The sequence below is a fragment of the Anastrepha obliqua genome, chromosome 5 (genome assembly GCF_027943255.1).
Source record: "Anastrepha obliqua isolate idAnaObli1 chromosome 5, idAnaObli1_1.0, whole genome shotgun sequence".
Taxonomy (NCBI): domain Eukaryota; kingdom Metazoa; phylum Arthropoda; class Insecta; order Diptera; family Tephritidae; genus Anastrepha; species Anastrepha obliqua.
The window spans coordinates 6,526,511-6,547,807 of NC_072896.1; the positions used below are offsets into that span (position 1 = coordinate 6,526,511).

Genomic DNA, 21,297 nt, shown 5'->3' on the forward strand with positions numbered 1-21,297 from the left:
GAGTATGCAGCGCGTAAATATTCGCATAAGCTAACTTTTCTTATTGCAAAAATGTATTCTGTAGTGGAAGAGTAAAGAAAAAGTTTAGCTTGCAAATAATTTTCGTTTGGTTGGTTTGGTAGTGTGAGCCGATTGGCGCAAAAAACAAAAAACAAAACCGAGTTGAAAATAATAATCATAGTTGTTTAGCATTTTAGATGTCACCGAAAAAATATAATATATACATACATAGAAACTTATATGTTTTAGTGCATTTCATATAAACACACATACATATTAATAATTTGTAGCATTGCAAAAAAATCAAAATAAATTGTTATACTTAGCAACTGCAATTAGCATGTAAAAATTTAATTTTTACATTTTTAAGTGCACACAAATATATACATACGTATGCATTTGTTTAATTTTAAATTTAAAAATTTAATTTTTTTTTTCATATTACTAAAATTAGTTGACGGCATCCTTGTAAGCTACAGATGCTAAGAGTAAAGTAAAATACTAGAATCCAATAGCAGCTAATAACGCATTTTTAAAAATAGTTCGCACCACATCTTTTCGGTTTATGCAATAAGCATCAATTTTTTGTCTTATGTTGTTTTTAAAACATATACTCGATAACTTTTATGTTAATGTTTATATATAAAAAATATACTTAAAATTGTATTTTGATTGTATCATTTCACCATAAATTTTACTTTAATTTCGATTTATTGTAAAAACTTCAAAAAAGATTACCAATGTTGCAATATTATATTTTAATAAATACTTTTAAATTCGAAAAATTAAGAAAAAATCGCAAACCACTTTAAACGAAAAAATTTTATCATCCATTTGTTATGCTCAAAACATTGTTTACATACATATATTCGTTTATTATGTACCACTATTTCGTTGAGCTTTTAATTTAAATGTACTCGTAAATAGTTTTTGTAGTCGATATAAAATTACTTTGTATTAAATTTTAGTTGTAAAACTTATGATTTTCCTTTTTATAGCTTTTAAGTTTCGACGATGACAATTTACTTGCATACATACGCACATATATTACAAATTAAAACTTGTTTGTAAAACATATCATCAAAGTGAAATAAATACATATTTACGTCCGAAAAACAAAAGGATGAATCGTTTTGTAATGTTCATAGGTCATAAGGTAGTGCATAGAATGAAGAAGGCAGCGTGAAAAAATCTTTAACTTATAGAAGTTAAATTCTTGCACAATAAACTCATAGAAAATTTGTGCAAATGTGGCAGTTGCGGTGAATCTAGGGGCCGAACAAAATTACTACAACTTCTTCCGAGTAAAAAGCGTCTTGCAAAAGTGACGCCTTGTCAGTAGTGAATAATTCCTAGACGATACCTTTTTCATGGCATCTTTCACATTCGGCAAGTAGACAGCTGTACGAGGGTCAATTGAAAAGTTGGTGGAAAAATAAAAACTACTTAATTGTTTGTGGTAAACCTTTTTATTTACCGCCACAGTCTCCCTTCGTCCACTCTTTCCTTTCTGGAACGGAACTAAATGCGGAGCTAGCTCTGGAAACGCAGTCGATATGGGCACACTCAACCTCTTACAAAACTTCCAAACTTATGCTAGGACTTGGAATAGGTAAACTATAAACTTTATTTATCACTCTCTAGAAAAGACTGCAAAATATTGGTTGGAGTGCTGACGGTACACCGTCTCACCCCATATCACGCAAGCAAAATGGGATTAGTTCAGAGCGATGCGTGCAACAAAGGCAACGAATTGAATGTTAAGGTGCTTGGAATACCTACTTTGCCACTGCCCTGCTCTTTGTATGATTCGGCAAATGTGCCTAGGATCAACATATTATTCACCCTTCAATAATATTGCTTACAAAAAGCTGAACGTCTAGTTAAAGCTCGCGAAGTCGTGCATTAAGAATCAAACATCAAATACTGATTCGACTCCAAATACAGGGTGGGTCAAACAAGACTTACTAATGTTTGCCTAGCAGTATGCGCAGTTGCTCCATCTTGTTGAAACCACAAATTAGGATACTTCTCCGCCTCTAGCCGCAAAAAGTTTTCAATCAATGCTCTGTAAGAAGCTCCTGAAATCGATTCCGGCGTTTCATCTCCATTTTCGAAGAAATATGGACCGATAACTCTAGTGGCCATAACACCGCATCAAACAGTACATTTAGATGGGTGCAACTGTTGTTGGTGTGTTGCCCTTGGATTTTCAGAGCCCCACAATCTACAGCTTTCTTCCTAATCATGAAGACTGTGGGAACTGATCTGGAATTAAAATATTGCCGATATTTACCCTGCGTTAAAACAATCGATCGTGGACAAGAATAGAAAAACTCGATCATTTTAACGAGTTGTGTTGTACTGTAGGGTTTCATAATAAATTTCTAACAATTCAATTATAACCTACAAAAAGAGAAAAACAAATATGTCAAAAAATAAAAAAGTTATTTGTGCTTAACATTAGTAGGTCGTATTTGGCCCACCCTGCACATAACAGTGGTCACACAATGGACACTAGAGGTATAAGTGAAACCTTTTTACAGATCAGCCAGCACTACCTAACCTCCTTTCGTCCAACGCTGCTCTAGTTTGTGAATCCCTTCCGAATAATAGGATTTGTTCAGGTCTGAAAAATAGTCATTCGTTTCAGCAATCAGCTCCTCGTTTAAAATCGTTTTCCCGTCAGTCATTTCTTCAAATTTGGACACAATTTGCAGTCCGAGGGATCTGAGAGAGCCAAGTATGTAGAATAAGGGGATGTGAAGCGAGTTGGAACCCTATTTCCATTAGTTTTGCGACCGCAACTGCTGCGGAAAAGAACTTTTTTGAAAATCACTCGACTTCTTTGATTCAAACGAATGCGCCAAACACAAAGAAATAGGCCGATCTGGCTGAAACTGGCTGTGCCAAGAGATGCTACTAACTCACAAATTAAATATACGATACACTAGCAATTGTAAAATTTCTATGCCAACCATTTCAAGCATAGATGGCACTAAATTTTTTCCCTTTTTGCCTTCTAGAAAACGCTTTCAAAGTATTAAATTGGGAACAGCTCAGTAAGCCATTCATTGTAGATGCCTTTTGTTAACGGTGTTCACGGACCAATCAATTACCACTACCATCAAATTATTTATAAATTTTACAGACCTGAATAATTTTTCAACTCTATGTCGACTCCTTCAAAGTAATTTCGCTCAGTTAAAATACATTTAAGCCACCATTTTCTACTATTCTCGAAATTGTTGTAAAACTAGATTTCCGAAATGACTTCAGTTCACGCAGTTGTTTAATACTTTGAACCCCATCTAAGTTTTCTTAGGTTTCCACGGGGGACGGTAAGTAACTTGTCACTGTCAAATCTTTGCGCAGTCTTTGATCCCTTACCATACAAGAAAGCATTTGATTTAACTGACTCCTGAAGTGCCTTAAGAGGTGTAAGTGCCTTAACTATAACTAAATGAAGGTTCCTCGAAATACAACGAAATACATTCAACGTTGGTCACTACGCATAGAGTCGGGAGAATATCTCTTCAACACTTAAAACTCATACTAAATTACTTTCTATCATCTTCTGCATGCTCTCATTTGCTCTCACTTTTCACTAAATTTCATGCTTCACACCAAAATTGGTTTCAACCGCCGATTCTTGTTAGTTTTTGGAAAAATCCTCAAGAAGAATTGTATATAGAATTTCGTTTGCGCAAACTTCTAACTAATGAATGCATTTCTATACTCAGGTTACTAGTGCGTAGGTATAAGTAATTATACAAAAGCACTAGTAATTTACTCAACAAATTAAAATACTAAAATTGAGCATCGAAATAAAAATCTGCAAACGAGCGAACTCCATGAATTTTCTATTTTGGCTGAGTTTTAAAATAGACTAATTCGGTATTCTAAATTAATTTAAAAGCCAGCAGAATTAGCGAAAGGCTATTTGATTATATGACAAAAGAATGAAGAATTGAAGTTCATCGAAGAAATAAAATTTAATGTGCAATTTACAAATCGCAATTTTCTCAAACTTTCATTAGCTATTCGGGCTTACATTTAAGAATTTGAGACCTAATTTTCCTATAAATTTAAATATGTACATACAGCTGCGTTCACAATAATAGCAGCCCGACGTAATTATTTATTTCAGTCTACAGAGGGATGTCTGACAAACTAATATGATGAGGCCTTACCAGCCAGTGATTGTTCCTTTTTTCTTACCTTTTAAGTGGAATAATTATTTATAATATTACTCTTGTCAATAAATAAATAAATAAATGAAATTGACAAAAATATTAAATTTATATTTCTTAATATTAAGATTAAAATCTATAACATTTCTGTAATTATTACGCAATCAGGCACATCGCACAGTAGGCTCATTCATTGAGTTTGTTAGTTGAATGAACAAACAAGCGATTAGTTCGAACAGGTGATACTGGAGGCTAAAAACGAGCAATTATCGTGTCAGTCAAAAAAAGATAAGGCGAGATATGAGCTAGGAAGAGATTGGTCAACTCATTGCAGTTAATGTAGCATTTGGTAAAATTTTAAGCAAAAATTAATGAAAAATAGATTCTTTTATCAGACAATTCTGCAAGTTTTAACTTTTTTTCGCTTAATGTTTTTTTTTTTTTGTTTTTGTTGGAAGGACCTACGGTTTAAAGCCGACTCCGAACGTCAGATATATTTTCTGTGTCTTTATTTTTGGTGTTTCACCGAGATTCGAACCTTCGTTCTCTCTGAATTCCGAGTGGTAGTCACTCACCAACCCATTCGGCTACAGCGGCCGCCACTTTTCACTTTATACTAAATTAAAAAATCGCTTTTTAATTAATTTTTTTTTTTTGTCATCATAATAAAGTTTATACAACAACAAAGGCCATACAAACCATAGTTTTAAATTCAGTAAAACATAAAAAAAAATCAAAAAATGTACCTCAAAATTTCAAAGTTTTTTAGAAGAACTAGAATTTTTTAGAAACATTTCGAACTTGCAGTTTTACATCCCATGAATTTTTGCAAAATAAAGCGCAAGCTTGAGGTAGCTCAAAAATGGCGTTGATTTTTTACAATTTTTTTACTGACGGCTTGAGATTTTCTCCATAGAGAACAAATTTCGGGCACTCGTTATATAAAAGAGCACAAAAGAAAAATCATCAAAAATCAACGAAAATTTTAATTTACTTAAACGAACGCAACATACGAAAATTGAATGGTCTGCAAAGCTGCATACCCAGAACTTTTCTAAAGATTCGTATAGAGGCCTTAAATGATTGCCTGCGACTTCAAGAGGACTTAAGAGGATTGAAATCTAGGTAAAATGATAACTTCTTACTTCTTAATGCCGGTAAATGCCAGTACTTGTCCTTCAGTAGACGTTACGATTTATTTCGATTACGAGTTGGCCACTACCACCCTCACAAAATGTATGAAAATAATGATATCTGCAACGAAAATATCGTTTTGTAAACATACATCCATGATTGCCAAGTCTAGGTCTGTACTCGGTTTTGAAATAAGAATGAAGAATTTGTATATTTCTCTTGTAAGAGCAATCCTGAATATTACAACATTATATGGGATCCATTCTATATGGGTTCATCTTTGAGAATTGAGAAGGTCCAGAAACGTTTCACTAGATTTGCCATTCGTTCTCTTCGTTGGCCTTGTAGTTTGCCTGCACATAAAAGTAGATCCCTTTTGTTAGCATTGCCAGCATTAGAAATGCGATGGCAAATTTCGTCTGTAATGTTTATAAGGGGCATAGAAAGGAATCATATTAAATGTCATTTCTTACTGGGGCTAATACTTTTCAATCGTCCTATTCATAACCTCAGGCTCCGCAATATGTTCCCTTCACCTCATCACAAGACCAAATTTAGGTGTGAAGAACTGCGTACACTTAGCATGTATAAGCCAGTCTAACCGATTTTGTAAAATTTTAGACAGATTCTCTAACACACGAGAGTTAAAGAAAAAAGTCAAATCTTAATCTGGAAATACTATTTTTGGATTGTGACTAATATACCTCACCGTGTTGTTTATTTAATCTTTAGATAAGAAATCTATTTGAGTTGTACTTTACTTAATGAACGAATGAAGAAATAAGAAGTTTAGAAATTTGAAGAAATTGTTGAATTTTTTAAAACTTTATAGTATTTGTTGTAGTATAAATGTTAATGGAACATCTCATCATCGAATGTCCGGGGTTGACGCATAGAAGGAAAACGTTTTTAAACAGGTTCATGCTTATAGATGAAGACCTACAATCACTCCCTCAGAAGGAGCTGGTACAATTCATAAGCATACTTAACAGTCAATAGACAGCATAAGGTTCACAATAGATCAATATGGTCGCAGTGCTACCATTAGTATAAATGTTAATACTATAAAAAAAATAAAAAGTAATTAAACAGTCAAAACTCTGCATTATCTCGCGCTGCAATTATTGTGAGCACAGGTGTACATATCAAGTCATCAGAAAAAAAATCACTACTTTTTCACAAGTTTCCTCTTTCTAAACAAATTCCATCAAACAATTTTAAAAGCATAATTCAGTTGAATTAACACTAACTACCGCCCGAAAATCCTGCCATTAGCTGAGCCTATAACAACTCTTTTTCACGCCTACATACACATGAACAAACGAGTGCTAATAAACTAACGATTGAAGCAAGTCATAAGTCATCGATATGCATACATACATACACTGATAGTTAAAGAATGTCTGTTATTAATACATACAAAATGTTGCTAAACTCATTTCACAAATCGAGTAAACCACACATGTCAACTTAAAAATATTATATTAAATATGTTGTAAAATGTTTTTTATTTTATTTTTCATTTTTTAACTTTCAATTGAAATGATTATAATAAATGTATACTACATAACTACAGACGAATCGTTATAATTTATTAATTTTTATAATTATTTTAACATTAGAAGAGTCCATTTATTGTTTGTTTTATGTTTTATTACTATATTGAAAACAAAAAAAAATGTTCGCATTATTTATAATTTTTCACTGTTTTACATTTGTAATTAACCGCATCTGTTTATAAGCATAGCGAAATATTTCCAACTATATTTAGTTATTGTTTATTTTGTGATTAACCCGTAATTAATACACACATACATACATATCATGAACTTAATCTTTCGCAAAAAATATCACATCTATTTAAAATATGAGTGTGTATGTAAACATGCCTTTATGATTTGTATACACAGTTATATGTATATGATTATTAGATAACTACTTTTAAGTGCGCTGCTATATTTACATAAATACCATCTAATTTTTTTGTTGTATTTATGTGTAAAAACTTTATATTATTATATATTACTTTATTAATAAAAGTATTTTCATATGCCACATACAGATGACGTATGTTTGTATATGAAAGTTTTGTGTCTATGTATTTTGTTTTTGTTTTATTTGCAAATCATTGGTTTGCTATCAAATTTTGTTGAGCTAATAACTTGGTAAGGCAGATGAGTTAGTTAGATTGGGCCCCACGCTCCAAATTAGTCAGGACGAGGTCAACATGCCCATGCCCTAGGCAACATGTAAACTCCTAATAAGCAGACACACAAATTTCAACTGGAAACAGTCACACACCTGCGCTATCACTAAACAAACGTGTGCCCGAGCGAAGCATGGGACGCACTAAGAGTCTACTTAAATTAAGTAGGAAGGATTTAAGAATCGTAGTAGGTGCCCTATCTGGGCACTGTCTAATAGAAAGACATGCCAGTAGATTAGAGGCACCATCCAATGACTATTGTAGAATCTATCAGGATATAGAAGAGAAAAAGGCAGTCGAATATTTTCAATGCGGGTACATGGCTCTGTGTGGAAGACGGTTGAGATTACTCGGCCTCGCTTTGCTGGACAATACTGCCAATGTTGCAAATCTTCAACCAGTTAGTATAAGCAGCTTTTTAAAGGCCACACAATGATTGTGAGAGAACCAAGTAATATAAGGATAGGATAGTTCCGGTGGTATCACAAGGGTCTTCTAGCTGACCTAGCTGCCTCGAAGGACAGCCACTTTACCTAACCTTACCTAATCTAATAATTTGGCCGTCTATTTCTTCTGATAACAATCAGCAATCATTCGGAGGAGGCGTACGAGCTACGCAAAAGTTACCACCATATTGCATCCTCAGAAACGTATGGCTACTTTTTAGATTTGGACAAATCCTATTATTCGGACCAACAATAACATCTTTGGACGTAGTGTATAAGTCTAAAAGGAGAATATGTCGAAAAATAAAAAGATTACAGACTTTTCGAACGACACTCATATACCACTACAAGAGGTTATCTTCAAAATTGATTGGGTGGGTATAAGGAGGTGTCCCTTGTCTCTCTCCCAGTAAGCTCAGCATACGTTTGGCGACATCACTGACATGCGAGATTGTAGAGTTTCTCTGATCACAGGTGATTCAGAAGCGATCAAAGCCACTACTCGAATTAATGATTGGCATCTTAATCTGATGCTGTTCAATGGGAATCCATGCGGTTAGTCTCAACATAATTTTGAGTTCCTTATGCGCTAATTATCTGCAGGCTGTTGAGACGCAATCAATCATCTCAGCACTCATTTCATCTTCAGCTGCACTGCACTATGTGTCTTAGATTCAGACGCAGCATGAACTATTCTCCATACATTTTTGGTGGATGATGCTGAAGGGGAAATTCTTGGGCTAATATAAATATGCGTTTTTTCTATGTGCGAACCTAAAGTTTTGTGTCACGTCCGAACGGCAGATGGTAAATTGTATGAGGAGCCTTTTCATGGCGGAAATACACATAGAGGTTTGCCATTGCCTCCTAGGATGCTATTAGAAAAAAGCATTCTCTATCATAATTTGTGTGTTTCATGTACACAATGAGTTTCGAACCCGAGCTCTTCTGAATGATAATCACGCACAAACCATTTCACCAGCCGCGGTTATTTCTATAGCGCAATATGTCACGGCACCGAAGATTCAGATGTCTTAGCAGTCAATTTTTTACCTGAGGAACTAAGAGCCTTGTATTTGAGCTGCCGGTAGCAGAGAACGTTTCATCATGTAGCATTCCTAGCTCTCTCTTTTGTTTCGGGTTGGTAATTGTTGTAAGAATTAGGCTAAGGCTTTCGTGCACTGCGAGCAGATTTATCTATTGTGCGCCCCTATGCTTAATTTAAACTATTTATTATTGCAAGGAATCGCATCAGCTCCTTGGGAGGGCGCATTTGTAAGTTTTCATCCTCTAATAGGAACGAGCCCAGGATTCTGGTTCTTCTTCACAATCGTTGATTAAGTGTTCCATGAACTCCTCTTCATCACAGCAGAACCTGCGTAAACTAGCGCTAGATAGTCCAATTGAATTGAAATTGCAGGCAAAGTGGCCTGTAAGTGCTACACAGAGTAATCTAAGGTCCTTTTTATCCAGGGATAAAGCAGATTTTGCTCTATTGGTATTAAAGTTCAGGAACTTTTTGGACTGATTAAAGCCATTTGTGCCATTCCAGTATTCCCTGGTTTTTATTTGGAACCATTTTTAGGTTGTTTTTTTTTTAAAGCCGAAAAATGGGGTTGGTCCAATAAGTGATGTGGGTTTAAAAGTGAAAAATTAAACGACCTCCTTTTACCAGTCCAACTGAGCTCCCACCTTTTCGGGGGCGACCATCTAACTTTACTTTATTTGATTTACGTTTGCATTATTTTGTTATTACTATTGATCATTAGTTTCTATTGGTCCATTTGTTTTTTTTTTTTTGGTATTTTTATATGAAGCTTCAGTCACATCATCTTGAATAGCTTAGTTGCACTTGTAGATTTTAGAACTGAATATTTTTAGCACTTTTAGCTTTTAAACACTGGTCTATTCACCCATATGCACTTAGAGCTCATAATTACTTCATGTTTTTACGACTATCTTTCCTTCACACAATTTCTCATAGACATTAGTTGCATTTCAGTGGCTATGTTACAAATTTTCTCTACCGCTTTCCTAGAAACACCCTTTCCACGCTTCAGACTACTCCCACCAATTAGCGTTTCCCTTCTTCCTCACGTATTTACTTGCGATAACAGTACGAAAATTCTCAATGTAATAATTAAAATTCGAGTTTTTTAAAATTATTTTTGAAATACTTTTTACAAATTTATGAAAAAGAAAATAGAGCAAATTCTCATTGAAGCAGTCATCTTTAGTACTCTGGCGCTACATACACAAATGTATTTCATATATTGCTAACATTTATTATTGATAGTAGAATATTTTTTAGTCAAATTTAGTTAAGCATAATTTAAGGCTAGAAACTGTAATGATTTCCAAAGAAAATCAAGCAAACATTTTTATAAATATGCGTTTTGTATTCTTGTTTCTTTTTCTTTTTTCACACAAACATTACTATTCCCATGAATTTCGAAAAAAAAAATCCAAAATTCGAAACATGCATCAACTAATGGCGATCGACAAATATACAACACATTTTATGAAAAAAATAAAAATAAAAACCTAATTAACCCAAACCTTCCCCATCCTTCACATCCAAATAACAAATAAAACAAAACTCATTTTTAAAAACTGTCTGCCATTAAAAACGAAAAACAAACCGTATCGAATATCTTAAATTTAGCGCCAGAACGCTCGTTGAGCACCGCATCGCTAGAAGATGTCTTAGCCTCACTATTAGGACTGCCATCGTCGTCAGCGTCAAGTGGTGGAGTGCAGGGCGTGAACGTGGGCGCTGGTGCGGGTGCAGGTGTAGGCGCTAGCGTCGGCGTCGGCGTCAACGTCAACGCGGGGCCATCCTCCACAAGTGAACCGTACGCTAGGTCCACGACGACAGGTATGAACCTGTAAGTTTTGTTCCATCACAAAAATATACTCGTACATACTCGTATATACACATTTACCTACAATCCACCCATATATTCAAGATCATGATCGTGCAAATAACCATCAGCGGAAACATTGAAACTAGACTGAAACTAACAAAAAAAAAATAAAAACAAAAAAATGTGTATTTATGCAGTGTTTTCATTAAGTGGCGTACTCGTACAATCATAAAAAGTTCGAATGATATTTTAAAATTTGTACTATAAAGAAACGTTTTCGATTTGTTATCATTGTGTTGCTTTCTATGTGTTAAGTAATACTTTAATATAGTGATTTATACTTAAAAAATATATAATCAATTTATAACTTGTCTTTTATTTGTTTTGTTTAAATCGAAGTATGTGAACAAATATTTAATGTACAAAATGAAAAGAACTTTGGAATGTAGCTTTTTTTTATTTTAATTTTTAGGAGTAACTAAAAAAATATCTGAGTTATTATTAAGTACTTACGGAGTTTGTTAAAAAGTACTTAAAGAATTTGTTAAAAAGTACAGATGTTTAATATTCAAGCGATAATAAATTTTGATCGTTTATTTTTTGCTATGATTTTTCGAATTGATTAAAAATATGATTTCTTTTTAAGGGGTAGGCATTTGAATGACAGACATTTTCATAGCGTGAGAACAGAATCTCCGATTTCGTCCAGCAAAAGGTTGTTTATTTATTTATTGACATGAAATACAATTATAACTGGTTATATTGCGCAATCAAGGCAACTAGCAGCAAAAGGTAACGGCCTGCAAAAGCTTAAAAAATAGAATTTTAACAAGACTTGGTGCTCCGCCCATGCCTAGGTGCATAAAAACTGAGACCAAGTTGATGTAATAAAAATTTCAAATAAAATTATAAATAAAGGGTCTTTTATAAGTGACGCCTAGATATCAATGGTAAATATCTTCTGGACGGTACCTACTTTTTTGTACCATCTTTGACATTTGTCAACTAGACAGGTTGACAATTTCAACTATGGATGGCAAGTGTGTTAAAATTATAAAAAAAGGGTCTTTCACAAGTGGCAACTAGATGTCAGTAGTGATTAATTCCTAGGCCGTACATTTTTTACGTCATCTTTGACATGTGCCAATTATAAGAGGTTCACATATAAGTAGATTATCTACTTTTCAGAGCTTAACTCCTAATCCGTAAGTAAAAAGTGAGATTGGCCACACAAAATTTCTCTCCCTAAATACGGGATTATAAACTAATATCTGATTATGAATATACTTTTTGATGCACAACCCTGTGTTATCGATAATTATTATTACGAATGTAAGGAGAAACGTCAACGTAAAAACTAAATAAAATCCACATAGGAAAAGAAAGGACATAATTCCAATAAAATTTTTGTTAGATATTAATTCTGCATTCATATTACAGAAAAAAACGTGTGTCCATAATCTCTTCCGCCGGTTATTGCTTACTATAAAATGTAATATCGGATTTCGCATTCGTATTAATGCCATAATTTTTTGCAACCACAGGTGACATCGTTTACTGATTTTCTCGAACTGTCTATTACTAGCAGCAAATTGCGAAATTAAATTAAGCATTGCTTCTCCTTGTCCTTTCTTCATATCGTTAATAATAGGTAATTGAACAAACCAAAAACACTAAAATATTCCACCAAACTGATTTCCCTGAAGAAAACCATTTCAAAACAATCTTGACAGCTGATTGTTAGTTGTTCAGCTAATCTGCCAAATGTGAACGAGTAGATTAATTTTTGTGGATTTGTTGCTAATCATTGCATATGTGAACGTATTTTTAGACAAGTGGACAATTTTAACCATGGATAGTTTTACATGACACAATGCGTTAAAATTATTAAAACTTATTATGAAAATGATCGATCTTTAAGAGCAGCATAAGGCAAAATTCGTGATTTGTTATTTATTTGATGGAAATAATCATCAAAATGAGTCGACAATTCAAAGTTTGGTGCAAAATTTTCAAGAAACAGACTCTGTTGAGGATAGAAAAAGAACTGGCAGACCAAAAACTGGGCATTCTATTGAGAACTTTACTGCTGTAGCGCAAAAACGTCGCCGACCAACCTTCAACAATCGATATCTCGACGTGCTCAAAAATTAGGCATTCATGAATCGACTGTGTGACGGCTTTAGCTGTAGACGTATTCAGGGTAGACATTTAAATCATGTAATTTTGTTTTATATATATAATTGTTACGAGCTGTTTTGAACGAAAATAGTGTAAAATTAAAAAATTCTAAATTTTTACATGTTTTATTTCAAAACATCTAGGCGCACCTTTTGAAAAACCGTTTATTACTGGCACTATATATACTACAGATGCAAATTTATTCGGTTTTTATGATCCCAGAATTGTCGAGATGTCGTTCTTACAAATTCGTAATTTCGGGATTAGTCCCGGAATTTAGATATGCGTTATTTTACAACAACTTATTTGGAAAAAATTGCGGCAATATTGTTTGAGAAGCTAATTAACAATACATAAATGGGTTTTAGATGCAAAGCTGTCATAAGTACTTAAAGACCACAAAATTTTCTTGCCAGATGAATTCAACATTGGCAAAAACATTATTTTTTATACTTTTTTTCTATTTATGGCCTACCTCCGGGTTACTTATTTAATGAAATTACCCTTTTTTGGATAGCTAAAAAAATTTATATATTTTTTCATTATATATTTTTTTTTAATATTCTTATAACAGCTTTTAAAATAATTTACAAATATTTTTTTGTGGTACGAGAAGTCGTAAATTCGAAACTTTATCAAGCAGTTATTTTTAGCTGTCAGTGCTTGGTTCAAATTCTATTGACGTTTTATTTTACTTAATCAATGAAAAAATCAGGCCCTTGAACTAGCATTTAAAAAAAATTGGACGTACCAGCAAAAAAAAAAGTTTAAAATTTTTTAAAATCGAAATCTCGAAAACGATTTAATTGTAGGCATCATGCCATGTAACGAAATTGATCGGAAATTACCTATAAATTAATGCCCTCAAGTACCTGGGACGACTTTCCCGGTAACCCTGTATGCTTTTGTATTTAATGTGAAAATTATTTCAAAACTTACAAAACAAAAGGCTGTATTTAAATGTATACGCACTTAATAATACTTCAGAGTGAAAATATTTGACAAAACAACTTAAGGTGTATCGAAAAATATTAATGAAAAAAATTGAAGAACGTAGGCGAAGTCTTTGGACTGCGTTGTGTGCGAAACAAAGACTGGTTTCAACTTAAAATGATAAAGACAGAATTTAATTCTATTATTTGTATTTGAACATACCTGAAAATGATGGCCATCCACTCACATTATTTAAACATTTTTTGATACAACACTAATATTAATATACAGTTATTTGAAGAGTTGAGCATTAAACACAACAACACAGCTGATTTTTAACATAAAGGTGTTGTAAGCGCGAAGCGCTTTTCAATGCTGCCTTTTTGCTAGAAGAGGGAATTTTTCTCTCTCCATTTCACATGCTTCATAAGAGATTTCCAATACCGAGATTTTTGGCACTTATCAAAGAAATTCAAAATTCCGGGATTGACATCCCTGGTATATACCTATGAAACCCGGTTTTTTTAGTATTAATATTCACTTCTTTTATTCGGAATGAGTATAGAATATTTTACTGAAGAAAACCCTTGTTATTGCGAGCCAACCAGGCATGGAGTGCTACTCTGCTACTGATGAGTGTCCCATTCGACTTTTTTTAGTCAAATAATCTAACCAAATGGAGCTGGTTTGTTATTTGGTAGATGTGGCAAGTGACCACAATTCACATTATGGCCCAATTTGAAAACAGTAGCAAAAGAGGCCTGGAAGTGGCTGTGGCTGTCAAACTATAAAACTTCGGTTTGCCTAAATACCTGACACGAATCCCCGGCACAAAACTGCAGGTTGACAGATTTTACATATCTACACACTCGGCATTTACATATCTTTGGAAACTCGGAAAGGCCTTTGACAAGATTTCTGCATTTAGGTTTTGTGAAAAACCTGGCCAAATAATGGCTTAAAAGTGGCACATTATGTGCTGTGCTGTTTTCTATTTCTCTCCACAGTTACTGCATAAGTCAAAGCCCCACTCTACCATTTGACCTTCCTGTTATCTTCCTAATTTGTTGAAACTTTTCACTCATTCAGAGCTGATAATAAAGCAAATACTCGTAGAGCAATATAATAAATAAATAAAGCCCTTGGAAGCCTCATACTGAAGAATGTCTTCGACTTCATTTCCAAACACACATTCACGGTGGAGAGAATCCAAAAGGTGGGGTCAATATCCCCTTTCAGTGATTTTGAAGGCTTCGCTGACGCAACAGTGGATGTTTAAGCGGTTTGTTTCCGCCACAACTGAAAAGTTCTTGATGATATAAGAAAAAATCAACGCAATGAATCATTGTCATCTGAACAACGACTATTTGGAAGAGTGTAAGAATAGATGTGAAATGAGCTGGTACAATTCTGCAGCCGAGTCCCCGGTGATGTGGCTGGGGGTTGGCCAAACCTGGTAATCTATCAAGCATAATAGATTCCTTCAAAATCTCTGAGAGCCGGTTAATGGTCTACATTCTGTTCACCATGGTAATCTATAATCCTTGTGAGCGAACACAATTCTGCTGCCGGATCCCAATTTGTGATACCGTAAACATAACGCTATAGCCTTAACCAGCAATAGTCGATTAGTCATGCCGTAACCATGCACAGCTGATATTGAAGTAGAATTAATGAAACATTTGTCAACATGAGCCAATTAATTCTTCGTCGTTCATTTCAAATATTCAAATTTTTATCGCAAATATCAAAAAAAATTTAAAATATTTCACAACTGCTTACGGTTACTGAGAAAAATCAAACTTCAATAAATACATACGATTACGGTTATGGATATGCCGTTATGATGCGCCACCTGTAATCGTTTACAGTGATGTCCATATTTTTGACCAGAACAGCTGATTGCTATGGTTACGGTTATGGCTAAGGTACGGCAGCACTAATTTAATTTCAGCTATATATACTATACATATGTATATCGAAAATGAGAACTTGTGCAGGAGAGAAAACGCCAAGTAATATCAATTACGAAGCTCCATAAAAAAAAACACAAACAGAGGACATCGAATTCGAAATTTCATGAGCAAAATTTCGACTTTTTTTAATCAACCAACTACCCTAACAGTTCCCCTTGCGATAGAAGACCGTTATTGAATAAGCCAATTTTATTTATTTATTTTTATTAATTTTATTTACTTCTTATAATACATCACCTCTTAAAAATTTCTTTGACAGCCTCCTATTACCAGCGTATATGTTTGGTTAAAGATACCCCGTCGCTCCTCACTACAACCTGCCTCCTCGATTGCCCATTGCTGAATCAGTAGTACATATCAGCGCAATCACAGAATGGGTTGTTGTTGTGGGGATCAATCGTTGTTTCCTCGCTCGGGTGTAAGTTCGTTGATGGAAGTGGAGTGCAGTAAATGTCCGGTTCTCCAAGATGGTTTACGAATTGAATCTTTTTCTTGCTGCCCACCTCGTTTTCTGCTAGTTCTTCTTCTTCTTCTTCTGACAGTGGAGCTGCACATTCTTCACAAATACTCGTAGAAGAATCATCCTCATCCGAAGTGTGTGAATTCCATTCATCCTCATCTGAAGTGTGTGAATTCTCTTCATCCTCATCCTCATCTGAAGAATACTCCTCAAACGGCATTGCCTCCCAATTGACCGGCGATACGAAACTCAATATCTTGGAGAAGAGCTTTCTCCAAAAGCCATGAAATTCCGATGATGATTCAGAGTCTGAGGATGAAGAACTAGTATTGTGCTCCTCAGTCATTGCTGATATGAAATATTTCTTTACTTTATAATAATTTGATATTTTCACTTTTCCTGCGCTAGCAGTTGTTTTGCTTACAAATTTTCTTTTGCTAATGAAGACTCCTGTGACAGGCTCGCCTTTTATTAGCTGTGTTACCAGGTAAAAAGCTGAGATCCGTGCAAATATGGGTCGCTTAGAATATTTTCTTAATTACCACAAGTTTGACGCGCGCCAATCACAGTTCACCTAAGTTGTAATTGCCTCGCCGAATATGCGAATTCGAAGGCTTTAGCCACATAAATTTTAAGCATGACTAATTGAGGATCCTTTTTGTTAGTTGGGCACTGTATAGTTAGCCTTGCATTTAACTAAGCTGACCTACCTACCTTTGTGTGGGCGAACCCATTCACGTAAAACAAAAGGATATTTGGTGTTCCGCGATCGCGGAAAAATATTTATGCACACGTGCGGATATTTTTGAGTAGGATAAATGATGAATAGCTTCAGCAAAAGTATAGAGCACATACACATATATATATTTATATATACATATATAGATATGTATGTATGGATTTAGGTTGGGTTTGTTCCATTATTGTACGCATTGTTTTTCTGCGAAGCGCTCGTTAAACCTGTTAATGCAACTTCAAGGCTGAATGGATTAAATATTAGTTGAATAAAGGATGTTTAAGAATTGCATTTATTGATATTTTCATAGATGCACATAAAATAATTACTAGTGATAAACTAAAAAGTACAGATTGCTCAAAAAATATGAAATGGAATTTTTGCAAAAATAGTTAGAATAGAAAGTAGAGGGTTAAGTAATTTTCAGTAATATTCAAAGTAAATAATAGTTTAAAAACAAGAAATACGAGAGTCACATACGAGGGTCGCTTGGAAAGTCCGCGCAATATCAGTTAGACTTCCCTTTACGGAATGGTTGATATATCGGATGTGTATCTCATTCAGAGGCGTATTATGACTGCAATACTAAAATACTTAAAAGTGTGTATTAAATAATTTTATGAAATATTTCGACTTACGGTTTGTAAGACTAATTTCATAACCATATATTACTTGCTTTAACTCAAGTTAGAGCGTAGGGCCAATTTCATAACCAGCAAAGTTCATTGATTCTATACGATCTTTAAGTTGGTAACTTTTGTTGGCATGCAAAATAAATATTATTTTTAATTGGATTTGTAAATAATGATACAATAAGATAAAATTTGTTTCTTTTTTTAAGTATTCTCTGACGAGCCATTGTTTTTAGGGCCGATGATATTTATTTTCGACAGTAACGGAATACCCATTTCCAGCATTCTTTTATAAAAAGAGAAATTATTTACGTCTAACGGTACTTGAAAATCAAAAAAAATTCTATTATTTGGACTTTAATTTAAATTTTCATCTAATTTAATAATAATAATTGTTTTAAATTTTATAGATTAAAAATAAAAAAATATATAAAATAAATTTTATAATTAATTATTATTTTAATTTTATGACCCTTTGCTCCTCTTTGGAAGTAATGAGATTTAGATGTCGATAGAGGGATATTTTTGTATAAAGTTTTTTCGCAAATCGTTTAAAACTGTTCCAGGCGAATCATTGACATGTACATATGTATATAGGTGTATACTCTCAGTACTCATCCCACAGATATAATACCTTAATTATATTTATGTACAGTGGAATAAATCATTAAAATTATGGTAACTACTTATAAAAAGAAATAATAGGAATTGCATAACAATAGGCCAGTTAACGCTTGTTTGTGTATACGCAGCTACACATACGAGTACGTGTGCTCCAACAACAAAACGAGCTAAAATTTTGAACGAAATATAATTTTTTTTGTTTTAATATATGAATATCTTCTTCGAATATGTAACTTTCAATTACTTGAATATTTATATGATTTTTTTAAATGTACATAAAAATGACTCCAGCGTTGTAAAGCAAGTAGTACGATTGAATCCTTCCAAGCATGTCAACTCATTCCTCTTCGTTACGATATCCCTACTCGTGCGCTTACCACTACATCTCCAACTTTTTACTTATGATACCGTTAGAAAATTTTCATTTGCCTTTTGTTTATACATTCGTATGTACATATGTAAAGTTTGGACACTCTCGTTGGGAATGCCTTGCCGTTGTTCTGTATTTGGAGTTACTTAGCAACATTTTCGCTGTTATAAGCGGCACTGCTTGCTTGACAATCGTTTCTCCAGCAACATTCTTCTTCTCTTTCACAGGCGATTCAGCTAGTCAGTCTCTGGTCACTTTCCGTCATATGCCACAGCAGCTACAGCAGCCACAAAACCCCCAGTCCCAGTTACAACTACAACAATCCCAACAGCAACTCTTAGCGCAACTACAGGCCGAGCAGCAACGCTTGCGGCGACGCAGTGAGGGCGATGCACCGCAACAACAAAAACAACAACAACCATCACTCCACAACCAAAATGCCAAAACCAACTCGTCAGTCAGCAACACCATCGGTCTACCGACGCACACCAACGCTGGCAACCACCCAGCCGACAGCAACGCGACCGTTATCGGTGGAGGCGGAACTGGAAGTGGCAGCGGTGTCATCGGCACCGGGAACGCCACTTTGTCGACGCGCCGTGTCTCGCTCGGCGACAGTTCCGAGTCCAATAACAAGACCACATCCGAGTTGCAGATCAAGTGCCGCAACACCAAGTGCGATCGTAGCGCCACGCCCGCGGACGCCAAAAAGTATTACAAGTCATGCCACAATTGTACCCATTTATATTGTTCGCGTGAATGTCGACGCGCCCATTGGGAGAAACACCGCAAGGCATGTCTGCACTCACGTGCGTCGAATTTGTGCCGCCAAGTGTTAGCCACATGCAAGGACGATGTGGACTCGCAACGCCATCTCAGTTTATTGGCACGCAAAGGCTTTCTGTCACAGGGTCGCGGTGTTGTGCGGGTGCTCTTCCGTTCCGCCGAGGCGGCTGAGAGTTTCATCAAGCACGGCTTTCAGTGTATGGGCGAGGCGTCCTATGTGCGTTGGCCCGATCTGATGCCCGCCGAAATGGGTCTCGAGCTGTACTCGGAATTGCTTAAGCTGAGCACCGAATACAAGCCTGACTCGAAGATGCTCATCTATGTGGCCATATGTGTGGTCAGCGAAGCGCCGGGCATGGGACAGGCGCCAGTACGCTGGGAACGCCAGCTGGTCTCGCGTTGTGCCAAACTGAAACTCTGCAAGAGCATCCTAGCCGAGCTGGAGCAACAGCTACAGGCCCTCCAACAACAACAGCCACAGCCACCGTTAACTGTGGTGGCTGTGCCAGAACCCACCACCGAGATACTCATACTCACATTCAATCCCAGCTTACGTTCGAATGCCAATCAAGGCGAACTAATACTCTCAAATATATTGGATATATTGTCAAGACGTGGCGTACTATTACGCAAACATTACCCAGAGATTTATCAGCGCCTACAAACCTACACCGATGGACAAACAGAGAAATTCAATCCGGTAACACTACATCCGCGTGACTCACAAACAGGCAAGAGCTTCGTCTGCATCATTATGCCAGTACATTCGTCCGACAGCGACGTTATCAAGTTGCCGTCTGCGTCGGATGGCGGCAACCGTGTGACCACCATTGATGTTGGCTCACCAGCAGCTTTGGCACAACTTGATGACGACGAGCTGCTTACCCGATCTACGAGTTGATTTTTAAAAAGCAATGGTCGAGGCAGTACAAAGAAACGCTCATCATCGGCGGGCGCTGCCAATTCGACGGCGTCGGATTTGTTATTATTGACAGCAACAGCGGATGGAGCCGCCGGCTCTTTAACGTTGGAGAGCACGCGTATGTAGAGTGTGGGTGTGGGTGTGGGTGCGGATGTGGATGAGACTGGAACTAGTTTGCGGTCGTATCGGATCGAAGTATGCAGCTTGTATAGTAATTAAGAAAGTTTATTGTAATACTTATAACTACATACATACACACACATACGTATATATAGTCTTATAATCAATCTCTCTTATAGCCTGAAATACGCATACAAAGATGCTTCCCTTTTCGCTACACTTGAAAAGCGTATTCGCATGCATACAAATACATATTTAGACACAACAAACATGCAACAACATAACAACTTGTGTCGTACATACACACATACATTCAAGCTCTATTAGAAATTTAGAAACAATTCTTCCATATTTCTCTCATATCATTCCATTTTCAAGGACTCGAATACTATTTGTTACATCTTCATAATAACATACCAAATTATGTATGTATGTAAAGCGCATACACATGCAAGTACAATATAACTCCTTCATACTTATATTTAGCTAGATAATATTTAATTTATGTGCTTTCTTAGTGTTAAAACTATGTATGTAAGTGAGGAATTAATGGCGATTATAAGGCAATACAAATTTGGATCAAAAATAACCGTACATTAACAGGTACATACATGCATACGGACATTGTAAAATCAAAAAAATTAACAGAATTAGAGGAAAGAAATTAGAAAAATTTTACAGAAATCTATTAAGGCAAGTCGCAGTATTTCA

The 21,297-nt window shown here is 35.2% G+C and overlaps 1 protein-coding gene across 1 annotated transcript in view; it reads left to right on the forward strand.

The window, feature by feature from the left end:
* LOC129247330 (uncharacterized) overlaps positions 1 to 20,813 on the forward strand; it is a 51,851-nt gene extending 31,038 nt beyond the window's left edge. The window contains exons 6-7 of the mRNA XM_054886422.1: positions 10,645 to 10,857; positions 18,986 to 20,813. Coding sequence (XP_054742397.1) covers positions 10,645 to 10,857; positions 18,986 to 20,445 — 1,673 coding nt within the window. The 3' untranslated portion in view covers positions 20,446 to 20,813. The remainder of the gene's footprint in view (positions 1 to 10,644; positions 10,858 to 18,985) is intronic.
* Positions 20,814 to 21,297: the final 484 nt, after the last annotated feature.